The sequence below is a fragment of the Talpa europaea genome (assembly GCF_964194135.1).
Source record: "Talpa europaea genome assembly, chromosome: 11".
In the NCBI taxonomy this organism is placed as follows: domain Eukaryota; kingdom Metazoa; phylum Chordata; class Mammalia; order Eulipotyphla; family Talpidae; genus Talpa; species Talpa europaea.
The window spans coordinates 57168563-57181709 of NC_140078.1; the positions used below are offsets into that span (position 1 = coordinate 57168563).

Consider the following 13147-nt stretch of genomic DNA (forward strand, 5'->3'; position numbering starts at 1 on the left):
CCCAGCAACTGGGCGAGGGTCCCACATGGCGCGCAGACCTCTCCTGCCGCCCGCTGCTCCTCTCAGCAGTGTACTTCGTCTGTCTGCCTGTTCTGCTCTCTGCTCTGGCTCTGGTGAATTCTCTCACCCTCCTGAGTTCTGACTGTACCAGTGCTTGTATAAATAAATAAATCTTTAAAAAAAATAAAAAAAACTATATCAGATTATGTGGTATAGAAACTGTATCTCTCAGAACTTGCCGAAGTGTTGTTCTCTATTCTTAGATAGCTAGAAACACTAATACCAAGTATCAATCAAATGGCTTCAACCCTAAAACCTATGTGCCCATGTCTCATAGATGACTTTTTTCCCTTTAAAAATTAAAACAACTGAATTTCCAAGTCACTGCCCAAATGTGGCCATTATAAATCACAGCTCTCTTTGTGTTTGGAAAATACCAAAATGCCTTTGAGTCCTGGACTGACTAAATAATTGGTATTTCATCCTTGCCATCTCAACCAGAAGAAGAGCACTCCCCAGCTGGCCAAAAAAATTACGGCATTCATCAGAAAGAGGAAAACTAGTACAGAATATTCTGGGTGACACACGCATCTGTGTGGAAGGAGATGTGCACACCTGTCATCATTGGTAGCAGAAACTTCCTGCTGGGACAGACTAGAGACCTGAAGTATGGGGAGGTTTTACTTTTCACTCTGTGTTCCTGGTGTTCTTTTTTTAAAGTTTGCAAGTTCTGTTGTGTGCTTATATTAGCTATTCAATAAATAAATATGGTGCACCAAATCCCAAAGTACTATGGCCCAAAGTTACTGCATGGGCTTGTTTTACACTGTTGAAGCCTGATTTGATTGTTAATAATACTCTAAAACATCCCTGTTAGCATTTTGTATCTTGCCCAATATAAAAGCTTCCTTTCACCAAGCCAAGTAAATGGACATTCTGGAGAAAGCCGACAGCCCAGAAGACCCGAGCTGACCTCAGGGCTGAGAGGGGAAAGGCCTCTTCAATTCTGCCCCAGGTCCTGTAGCCTTGTTACCTTACATGTGACTCTTCATCATTCATGGCCTGATGCCTTTGAGGCACTTCTTGGTTCTGAATCATCAGGAAAAGTTTCAATTAGAGAGGCCAGACATTTTAGAAGGATTTTTAGGACCTTGGATGGAAATAAATTCGGGATGAGCCAGAAGGGAAGAAGATTAGACAACCCCAGATATCCAAAGATTTCATCTAACACTATCATAAATTCCTAAGGTTTCATTATTCTCAGGAACTGTGCTAAGCCTCCCTCGAGCCCTTTCTCTCCGGGCTCTGGCTGTGCTATTTTTGACCAGTCTATTTCAGTCTGGCAAGCTGGTCATGTCTCAGAGCAAATCAGGCCTCTGTGCCTCCCTGGGATCGCATTCTCATTTGGACAGGGGACAGAGCTACCAAAGAGAGTGCCAGCAGTGGTGGAACCAACAGATTGAGCTGGCGGTTCTTTTTAAGTAGAAATGATGTAGAAGTAAGGTGGTTGTGCAGTTCTGTTTCTTTGACTCCAACTGTCCTCTTCACAAGTTAGCTAGCCCTGCTGAGATTTCAGCCTGAGATTTCTGCCTAAATCTGTTGACTCAGGGCTACTGATCCAGACGTAAAATGCCCTGGTTATCTTTAGCAGTAGTCCACTGCACCTGTGCTTCCAGCAGTTTTGAAATACTCTCAGTGCCCCTTTCCCTGGTTCATTTATTTCTATGAAATGCGGAGAGGTAGTGTGTCCTGTGTGCAGTAGGACTGAGACCACTCCTTCAACACAAGTTCCCTGCAGAGAAGTCCATGCTGTGTGTTTTGGGTTTAAAATTAAGAGATGTCCTCGGCAGGCTGAAACACAACTGCCACGTTACCCAGGAAATTGTGAGCTTTCCAGCTTGCTGGCCTTTCTGCTGTCACTCGCCTCTGATCCATTCTTGGATTTCCCTCTTGCCTGTGCTACTCTTCAGCTGATCCCAGCTAGTGACTCAGACCAAAACTTGACATAGAAAACTTAACTACAAGATAGGAAGCAAGAGTAGTACCTGGGACCTGATTAAGAGTTAGAATGAAGTTACATAAGTAGAGTTGTTGCTGAAGGTATAGAAAAATAGGGGGTAATCATTAGGAACCTAGACTCCCTGGGTCACTGCCACTTTGTGCTGGTGCCTTCATTAAATATCTACCCTCTCAGTGTTTAAACTTCATTGTTGGTATAGTGGGAATTTTCATTGGACTACCCTCCACCCTCTGAGGGTCTGAAGATAACTTTATACATTGAAAAGCTCTTGCAGTCACCTCTGGCACAGTGTGTTAACTGCTGTGGTTATTTTTATGGCCACTGTTATCTATGTTTTAGAATAACTCTGTAAGAAATGAAGAGTTTTTAGAGTTTACTAAATTGCCTATTGGCCTCAGGCCCCTGAGCTTAGTTTTCCTTGCTCTGATACTATCTGAGGGGCTCTTCTAATAAGTACACTGATGGGCCTGTGAAAAATTATTAGTAGAGAAGAAGACTGCTGGAGATCTCTAATACCAGATCCCTATGCCAAGCTGGGAAATGGATCACAGCAGGGCTGGAGGAGATAAAAGGTGAAGCAGAAACAATCTGATTTAGGGGGCAGTCAGATAAGAGACTGTTAAAGTAATTAATTGTCTACTTCACCACATAAACAAGGGCCCTTTAAGTGGAGAAAGGATTTGCCACATGATACGGATCTGCTTTCTCTCTGCCAGATGCTTCAGTCATGAAGCTATTGAAACAGACACTCTGTGTCCCACAGCCCAATAATTGCCAAGCTTCATCTCTAACTGACTTTGGCACTGAGGAAAGCAAATGGGATAATTCAACGCCCTTTCCTTCATTTTTTTTTTCCTATAAAAAAAGATGGCAGACAACCAGATTATTCAAGCAAATGCTAGTTGTATACTTGTATGGACACAGTTGCCATTTCAGTGACCTTGTCTTCAAACAGTAACAAGATGTTCTATGCAAGACATACTCTTAAATGAGAATAAGATACCCCAGTTTATCCCCTTGTTTTGGCATCTCAGATACAATTTCTTTATAGCCTGTCACCCAACAGAAAGCCTGATCACTGTGCTTTGGCTTTCTTGCGGATTTCTGGGCTGACTGCACAAGTCTGATTTTGCATTCACTTCCCAGATTTGGAATTACATGTCCATGTAAGGAGGCCAGGTTACAAAGCCTCTGGGGCAGATCAGGCAAGCAGCATTTTAGTCCTTGGGCTTAGCCCTTCCATTAAGAGTCCCGAACTAGTAAATACAGAGGTAGAATATTTGAGCAGAATGGGAGCTTGGAGAGCATCTCTGTCTATACAAGATTCTTGGAGTGTCTGTAAGCAAAAATGTGTGTGCAAATATGTATATGTTCCTGGAAAATGTGTCCAGAGACTTCATCAGAGTTCAGAGAAGCTAGAATCTCAGATGGGTATCTGCACGTCCACTTTCCCTGTGTTTTCACAGATGCAATATTGGAATAATTGCCCCCATGTGTCCCAGCTTCTTTGGAAATCCGCCTGTGCCATTGGGTATCTGGCTTTGGGTGGGGGTTGTGAAGAGAACTGTGGTTTGCAGGCTATCATGTTATACAGCCCAGTTAAAACAAATAAGAGGGGATGGTCTTTCCTCCTCAAATCCTTTCCGACTATTTGAGCCCACAGGTAGTGCTCTTATATATGGTTTTTGGACATTTTCTTTCTGCACTGTGCCTCTTGTCATTTTTTTTTTATTTTATTTATTTATACAAGCACTGGGTACAGTCAGAAGTGCGGGAGGGTGAGAGAATTCACCAGAGCCAGAGAGGGGAGCAGAGCAGGCAGAAGGACTGAAGTACACTGCTGAGGGGAGCAGCGGGCGGCAGGAGAGGTCTGCGCGCCATGTGGGATCCTCCTCCAGTGGCCGGGGAGCAGCCGGGGATGGAACCGGCGCCGCAGAGGCCGTGGGCAGCTTCGCAACCCAGCGCTCAACCGCTGCGCCACCGGGGAGACCCTGCCTCTTGTCATTCTTCCCTGTCCCTTATCTGTTAGTCTTGATTCCTGAGCTAATGAAAGCTCCTGGAAGACTGGAAACATCCTCTGAGTCTTAAATCATATCTGAACTATGGGTGTGATACAATGTAAGTTTTGTGACCTCACGTGACTCTTCTCCCTTTAAGAACTCACTTTTAAATTTCTTATATTTTATTTAGCATTACAATGGAGTCTTAGCATGGCTTACTGGGCACAGTGGGTTTTTTACCCCCACCTCCTTGGTGTATATCTCATTTCAGCTACTAATTTATTTACTTATTTATTTATTTTATAAAGTAAAAAATCAAAATCAACAAGCAACTATAAACCAGAGACACACTACGGGGCAGGAGAAGGGATTAGGGTCAAAAATAAGGGGGGGTGGGAATTGTATGGGGACTATAACCAAGATGAAAATGCATACATTGTGCAAAAATGAAAAATGATGTTAAAAAATATTTTTTAAAAAGCTACTAATTTAAATGATTCTTTTCTTCTTCTTGTTACAGGTTCCTCAGTAACAATGAGTTGACGGCCATACCATCCCTGGGTGCTGCTTCTCCTCACATTGTCTCCCTCTTTCTGTAAGTGGTGCCATTGGGTAAACCTGGGGTGTTTGCTGAGACTGGGGGATTATCCTGCTGACACTGGTGGCAAGAAAATGTGCTTGCTGCTGAAGAGCAGCCTGTCTTCCTACTGCAGCCTTCATGGGTGTCACAGGTGGCCCTTGTACTTGTTGGGGGGTTTGTGGAATTAACAGATGGAAGTTTTGCATCATCTCTCATCTGGAGGGCAAATAGTTCTGTTTAGGTGCAGAGGTGTACAGAACCAGATTTCTTGCTTCTCATGGTCAGCCTGCAAGTTAGGTGAATAAACTGGAGTTAAAGGGAGCTTTTGTGAATTAGAAGACAGCAGGCTCAACTTTGTGCCAGTGAATCTGGTAACGTGACTCGGTTTACTTCTATGGCTTTAAAAAAGAAAATACCCCTTAGGCTTCTGGAAACAGTATAGAGGTAAGGAATTAATTCTCATGGTCGTGTTTAACAATAGACAACCTGCTGATTATTACAGACAACACACTAGAAATAAAAAGAAGTATAAAGGGAATTAAATGAAGAATTAAATGGAGGTTGTTATGGTTTGAGCTGTTAAAAACCATTGCTGAGGAGTCAGGTACCTTGAGTTGCACCATTTCTTCAGTTGTTTTCAACTCACCCAGACATCTTTCCAGATAAACCAGTAGTGAATCCAACCCCACTTTCTACCCGAGATTTTATTAGCAGCTTCCTTAGCAGAGCACCTCTGCCCCAGTGAATTTCCTGTTTCCACTGCGGGCCTGCATATTTTTATTGGATTTTGATTTTTGCTGGCATTACACCTCATTTGCTCACCTGTTCAAATCTTTCCTCAACGCCAGCATAGTACTTAGCAGGAATGGGTCATCAGTGAGATTGCTTGGGTAGCTTCCAGATCTCAGGTTTTATTGGTCCCAGGCCTCATTTTCAATAGGCACTCCATCCTTGTGAACCAGCGTCTTGGGTAAACCCTTTCTAGAGGTTTGGGGGAACTGGACATTAAAATTGTGGCCCAGTTCTGTGTCCTGGTCAGACAGCTTCATTTTTCTCGGTCTCATCTTCCTCATTTACAGAAAGCATTCCTGACTCATCTTACATATGGGGAGTGTGACCTAAAGGTTGGAGAGTAGAATAGACAGGGAGGCCTGGGCATATCATGCAAGACACAGTGATGGCTGCAGCTTCAGGCTGGCAGCTGATAGTCACATAGCTCTTTGCGCTTTGGCAGCATGTCCCTTTTAGGGCCACAGGATTTGTGAGTCAGTCCTTGTTCCTGAGAAATGGAATGAAGGTTGGGGTACTGTGTCTTCATACAGATAGGCAAGTGTCTGATATTTTGTAACCATTTGGTCTGTGTGCCAGCATCTGGAAGGTGTTTACTTGTTGGCAAACTAAATTAGTTTCTCTTACCCTAGGCTAATTAGGGGCATGCTAATCCCTCATATGTTCATATGACAAAGCACTGGAATATACTCTGAACACCTTGCCACTTAAACTGTAGCCAGTGGACGAGCCGTGTCCTGTCTGTCAGCACCACACTCATCAGATATGCAGTCTCAAGCCGCCTCCCAGTGCTGCTGGGTCAGGAGCTGCTTTGATAAGGTCCTCTAGCCATTTGCCCCTTGTTCACTCCCCTTGCTCCTCCTTTGTTTTATTAGCGGGAAATCAAAGCCTCCTGGGTTCCTGTAAGTTGTGAGATGGAGAGGTGGAACCGAGGTGCCCACATTTTCCATGCATTTCTGTCTTACCTTTGTGCCTTGGATGGGAGAACCTGGCAGGTGCCTCTGAATCACCCATGCCAGAGATGGGCAGGGACCCCAGCTTACCCTGAGGACCTGTGGTACTTTGAATCACGCTTTGCTCTGCTTACTAAAAATACCTTTCTGTTCTTTGCTCCCAGTGCCTGGAACAGTGGGACTGGTTGGCCTTGTTCCTGCTGTTTCATTAGACGGCATTAAAATATATAAACCGGAGCTGGGTTGATTCAGTTTGGAAAATGCAGGTTAGCCTGGGAGACCCTCCTTTTGGCTTAAAGCTGGTCTCCATCCCACTGGGTTAGTGATTTCTCTTAAACTACAGAAAATGAAGGGTCTTTATCTTCTTTTTCTCTTGAGGGGCCTTGTTCCCTGATGTTTGGATTTAATGCACGCAAGGATAGATAAGCAGTGTGACATCTGGGTAGCAGGTGTATAAACAATTTCATGATCATCCTTCATGCCTTTCTGTATTTCTTCAAGTGGGTTGTGCAAGGGCAGGGAAGAAAATGACAACCTGGGCAGCAGGTGAGCTTCACCTTCCCACCCTGACCACCAAGGTGGAAGGGCTTAGCATCTTCCTCCCCAGGATGATTCCAAACATTCAGGCTCCAAAGAGCATGTTTTGCTAATATGTGGCTTTTCAGGACCACAGATTTAAAAGGTCTCACATCTTCAGCAAACACTTAGGCACCTTTTATGCCCCTGCAGTCAGGGCCAAAGCTGTTCCAGGCTAACCTTGAGAGAATTCAGGCACTCATGGGAAGACCGGACACACTGCAAATGTGGGCAGTTCTTCAGCTCAATGAATGTTTGTACTTATAGTCCTTAGTGTCCAAATTCTTATTCACATCTCATCTTCCCTTTGTGGATAGGTGAGACTTGAGAAAAATAAAATGTGCAAAGGGAGGAAGTGGCTGAGGCCATCCAAGTGTAAAGTGCCAGGGAAACTTTCTTAGGCAGGTGTGTCAGGGAAAAGCAGGGGGAGGGCTCTTTTATAATACAGAGCATATACCTGGTGCTATCTCTGGTGAAGTTGTGACCTGGGACGCTGTTGCTTTTGTCTCATTTGTTGAATGAAGGGGTTGAAGCAGCTGCTGAAGGTGTTCCTCTCAGTTTTCATATTCCTTCTAAGACCTGGAGATGGAGCCATAGGCAACAATGTCACACAAGAAATCCCCCAGCTCTTGTAACCACTACAGCTTCTTTCTTTGAGCACAAGTAGCAAGTCTGTGGTTTTCACTCAGACACCTGTAATTATGGACTTTTGCCTCTGGAAGCTGGCTCTTCATCTCTGTGTGGGTTTCCTGTCTCCTGCATGTCGTCCTTCTTTGCTTCTTGCTTGCAGCACTCCTTTGGCCCCGGACACCAGTGCCCTCCCTCACTGGGTGTCAAGGTTGGCAGGGGGCTCGTGGGAACAGGTTAATTTCGCATATGGCTTTGATATCAGGGCTTCAAAACAGTTTTCCAGTGCTTTGGAAACTGGAGTCATTCAGTAGAATTTCAATTGGTTAATACTTTCTGATTAAAGGACTTAATTCAATTAAAGTATTTGTCAAAGAGCAGATTTATTTGCATCGTGTTCTGAGGATAATGCCGAAGCCATTTGTCCTTCATAACAATAAAGCATAAAACTCAAGGAAAGCTTTTAATAGGATTGGGTTGAAGTGAGAGGGGCCTAATTTGATAAAATAGTTCTCAGAAAAAGAAACAGACTTTTGTAAAACAGGGGCAAAATCTGCTCATGGATTCTTATATTTGAATTTTTTTAATTTGAAGTCCAGGAAACTCAAGTTACAATTCCCCTGACAACAGTAATTTTGTCTGATGCATAAATGGCATTTTTTGTTGAAGAAAAATTTCCTCTTTTCCTGTGGTGTTACTGCACTTGTATCATTGTGAAGACTGGTCACAGGGGAAATGGTTGATTTTTTTTTTTTTTAGTCCTAGGAGAAAAAGAACTTGCTGTAAAATCAACCTCATTTTTAAAGCAGGGCAGTCTCCTGCACATTTACTAGCAACTATCCTACATGGACCTCGGCATTATCCATGTAACCTTTTCCAGTTGGTGGTTTAGTTAAGATTTTGTCCCGTAACTGTGCCTTGTTCCCACTCCCCCCTACCTTTGGCCTAGATCCAGATAGGTGAGCAAGCAAAGATTAGTTGCACCCTATTACTCGTGACTTTATAATATTGTTATTAAAATCCCTGGGGTTTATACTATATTTGAAACGCATTGAAGTGCCTTTTACTTCTAATCTGGAAAAAAAAAATTAGCTATTTTTTTATAAGATAAATGTAACATCACATAGAACTCACTGTTTAACGCTTTTCAGATGTACAATCCAGCAACTTTTACTTCATTTTCAGTATTGTACAACTTCCACTCCTATCTCATTTCAGAATAAACCTCCATACCCTTTAAGCAGTGGCCTCCCCTCTGCCCTTCCCTCCAGCCCCTGGCAATCGCTAATCTGAAAACAAATGTTTTTTTGAAGGAAGAATTTTTCACTCATGTTAGCAAATGGACCTGAAAAACTTGGGATATGAATCATTTAAATAAAAACATCAGAGGTGGATCTAAGTACACAGTTTATATATTTTGCTCTTTTAGCTGAAGAAAAACTGATTGAATAAAAAGGATGGGATATTTAACATCTCTTTATTATAACTTCCGGAGAATAAAACCTGGAAGGAATGAAACCTGGTGTCCTGTCTGTGACCCCACTCGGAGCGAGTTAAGTGGAAGGAGCCCTGGGTGCAGATGAGGGATCCTGATGCTGTGAAGGATGGTGCTCTTCTAGATGGGTCTACTGGGGGGGTAAAATCAATACTTAACTCTCCATGTGCCTGATGAACTGGCTAGAAACAAGAGGGGCAAATCAATCTTCTTTACAGGCTTGTTAATGTGAAGATCAATTCACATAAAACTGTAATTAAAGAGCTAGTGGAGGGGGCAGTGATGGTCTGGCCCAGGCCCCTCAGGGCTGGGAGAAGAGTTGGGCTCTACCACCAAGCCAGGGAGGAAAGGGGCCCAGATTCTACAAAATTAGGCTGAGTTTAGGACCAGAGCTAAGGCTGTTGGTAATTAGACATTAAGCACTTAATTACACTGAGTAGCAACTGGTTGGCTGGCATCTGTGAGAGAGAGAGAGAGAGAGAGAGAGAGAGAGAGAGAGAGAGAGAGAGAGAGAGTGTGTGTGTGTGTGTGTGTGTGTGTGTGTGTGTGTTGGGGAGTGTGAAGGGCAGACTTGTCCTCCCCCTCAGGAGTTGGGTTGCCACCTCTTAGGTTGCCTTTCTCTTAGCTGCCCCTAAAACTTTTTCCACGTTGTATCACCTGAAAGAAGATCATCATTTGCAGACATAATAGAGAACTGCTGTTCCCGTCTGTTTTTATGCTGTTCACCTCCACAAGTATGAGATATGATAGTTTGTCTTATGCTGAGTGGTGATCGTGGCTGGGCAAGCTCCTGTGTGCTGATACACAGCTGGACTCGCGATGTAAGGTGAGGTGAGTGTCGCTGTCCTCCCACAATAAAGTATCCTCATCCCTCCTGTAGGGGAATTGTCTGCTGGACCATCCACAGATCATAGGGTAAGAGTGGACTTAATCAAGCTTGATGGTTAAACAATGTGGAAACGGGTCCGTCTTTGCCCAGTCTCCTTCAGGAACCCATTTTAACCTGCTGCTAAAGGCAGGCAGGTCCATTTGGGTGTTGGTGTAAAAGTAAACTGCACTTGGGCCATTGGCATCTTTTCGCTCTGGGAGTCTTTCCATACTCTCAAGAGTGTAAAGTTAATAGGGGAACACTTAGGAAGAAACTGTGAATGCAGTTGTTCCTTAAAAGTCCCAAGTTGAGCTTGTTTCTTTCTTTCCTGAGTAGCCTGTGGCCTATTCACGTTCCAGACAATAAGGGGAAACCATAGCCATGGCTGAGAAAACAGCACAGCAGAGAAATATAGATAAAATGGGACTGCAGTCCCTTTTCTGTCTTAAGAGATATGCTCACTTCTGCCTTGTTTGCTCAGATTATTGGGTGGTGTGAATAAACTGAATCTTCCTTCTGGGTCAGACATCACACCCATTCCCTTGGGAGATGGTGGCTTCTCACCCTTCTCACTGGGCTGTCCCATCAAAATGCTCTGGAAAGTTCTCTGAGACACAGGTGGCTGGGCCTAGCCCATTTCTCATCCAGCAGGTGTGTGGGTGTCATGGGAAGATTTGCTTTGTTAACAAGTTCCCAGGTGAGGGAACTCCTTTTCGAGAGCCACTGCCTAGAATCATAGGGGGACGACTCAAGTCTTAGGTGTAGAATCCTTATTATTAAGCTCCTAGCTGGTGGGGGCAATTATTTGGATATATTCTTTTTTTTTTTTAAAGATTTATTTATTTACGCATACAAGAGCTGGGGTACAGGCCAGGGATGCAGGGGGGTGAGAGGATTCACCAGAGAGTAGGTAGTGGAACAGGCAGACTGACTGAAATACACTGCTGAGAGGAGCAGCGGGCGAGACAGGAGAGGTCTGCTGCACCATGTGGGTTTCTCTCTGGCCGGCCTGGGATCAAACTTGTGCTGCAGAGGCTGCGGATTGCTTCACAGTGCGGTGCCTAACCCCTTGCGCCAGTAGGGAGACCCTATTTAGATACATTCTTGATGTCACTGGTGTGGCAACAGGCATCTGGGATGGTGGGACCCCAAAGCTCTGGTAAGGTATTTACTGGCTGGGGCCATTGGCTGTGATGAGCATAGGCAAGCAGATCTGGCTGTGGCTCTGGGTTGGAGACCCATGGCTGTTACACATTTGTCTCTGCTTAATTTGCTGTTTATTGGTGATCATGCCTGTCTTCCCAACAGACCTTCCCCAAAGGCAGGAGCACTCAGTGCACAGCCTGGCATGGTAGGTGCCTGCTGTTATCTCATGGTGTGGGTATTAACGGCTCTACTTACAGCCTGGCAGGAGCCAATGCAGGGCGTTGGTTTTAGCACCACTCACCTTCCTGCTGATTATCAGTGACCACTATCAGATAAATCTTTGCCCTCACCTGAGACTTGAATGGGGCTGTTTTGTTCCAGGTGGAAGTTAAAAGAGCATCTGAAAGGTAGACAGGCGCTTCTCCCTGATCTAATAGTAGAATGAAAACCCAGACCCACACCTGTCCTCCCAAACACCTCATTGTTTAGGACCAGGTGACTCTCCTCCTGTTTTCCTCACCTTCTCTCATTGGAGGGTGGGGTGGGGTTGTCCCCCTGGCCTCAGGGTCAGGGAGAGGAGCCAGGGAAGCTCAGAATGCTTTACAATGGAGGCCTAGGCCCCACAGCAAGGTAATCAAGGCCACTGTGAGGTTTGCTGCCTGTGCCTCACTTGAAGCCCTGGAGAACAGGCCAACCCTTGTAACTCCTACTCTGCCTTCAGAGCAAGATGGGTAAAGAGACAGTTGTGATACCAGCCCAGGCTGGGCTGTCTAAAAAGGGCTCCTCTCCACTGTCACTGGTAGGGTGCAAGGCAGGGGGAGGTTTCCAAAGTGACATTTTAGCTCAGGCGCCTCTTAGGTAGACCTCCTTTCTCTGCCCCCAACAATTGAGTGTAAATTACAGGTGTCAGCTTCAGGACCCTCAGTGTTTGGCCAACACGGTGGGTGCTTGGAGGAGTACAGATAGGACATGGCAAGTTCCAATGCAGGCCCATCTTCCCCACCCCCCATTATGTCCTTTGTCAGTGGCAGGCTGTTAGGAAAAGCCAGCACATGTCTGTGGGAAGGCAGAGCAGGACCCTTGGTTCTTAGAACCACAGGCTCCTCAGATGGGGGATACCACCAACAGGCCCCAAAATAGAAAATTAAACACCCAATTTACAAAGAAAGCAACTCTGAGTCCCGGAATCTTCCCAGGGGTTCTGTAGTGCAGACTGCCTCTTGCCCTGAGTCTGAGTGAACCTTTTGCTGGGAAGGGAGCCACTGTGGCCTCCGCAGTGAGCCTGCCAAGTTACACACAGTCATGACTTGTCATTTTCCTTCTCTTTTCTTTCCTTTTTATCCCCCCTGCCTTTCTTTGTGAGTGGGGGTGGTGAGGCCGCCAGATGAGTCGTACATCTGTAAGTCATTTGCTGAGAAAGTAAAGTGAACACCAGCTGTGGGGTCTGGGAGCCGAGGGAGGGAGGGGAGAGCCTGCGGAATAGGCCCTTGGTCAGGGAGGTCACTGCCTTTTTGGGAATTTGGCAGCTTAGATTCTGCTGTGGAGAGTTGGCTTTTGTTGGGTGTCTGCCCCTCCCCCCCTTATTTTTTCTGATGATCTTATAAGCTTTAAATATAGTCCCAGGTCCAGTGGGAATAGGGGTGCTGGTGAAGCTGGATGTTCTTGGAGCAGTGGGTGCTGAAAATGCTTTGGGTTCCGTGAACTGGAGCCGGGAAGCAGAGCGGCTTTGTGGGTTGCACAATCTCCCCTGTGAAAGGAGCTGGCTCCTGCCCATATCAACAGTCTCCTTCCAACTGGGACCATTTCCTCCTCCTCCTCCCCCTCGCCCACTTCCTGCAGGTGGCTTCTGTAATCCACTTACCACTGGAAGCCTCATGAGCCTGTGCACCTAATCCGAAAATGGCCGGCTTGACTTTGACCTGAGAGGTGACCTTGCAAAGAAGGCAGGGCCTATTGTGTCTGCTCACACCTGGGAGCCATTTTCAGCTTTTATACCCCAAGTGGGAGAAATGTGTTTGCATTTATGCCGGGCCTTCCTTTCACGAGGTCTCATTGTTGGGTGAGATGGAGGAAATTTTAGATTCACCCTGCTT

The 13147-nt window shown here is 45.4% G+C and overlaps 1 protein-coding gene across 1 annotated transcript in view; it reads left to right on the forward strand.

Moving 5' to 3' along the window:
- LRIG1 (leucine rich repeats and immunoglobulin like domains 1) overlaps positions 1 to 13147 on the forward strand; it is a gene marked incomplete at both ends in the record, with an annotated part of 105085 nt that overhangs the window by 40543 nt on the left and 51395 nt on the right. Inside the window, one exon of the mRNA XM_084246952.1 lies at positions 4541 to 4615. Coding sequence (XP_084103078.1) covers positions 4541 to 4615 — 75 coding nt within the window. The remainder of the gene's footprint in view (positions 1 to 4540; positions 4616 to 13147) is intronic.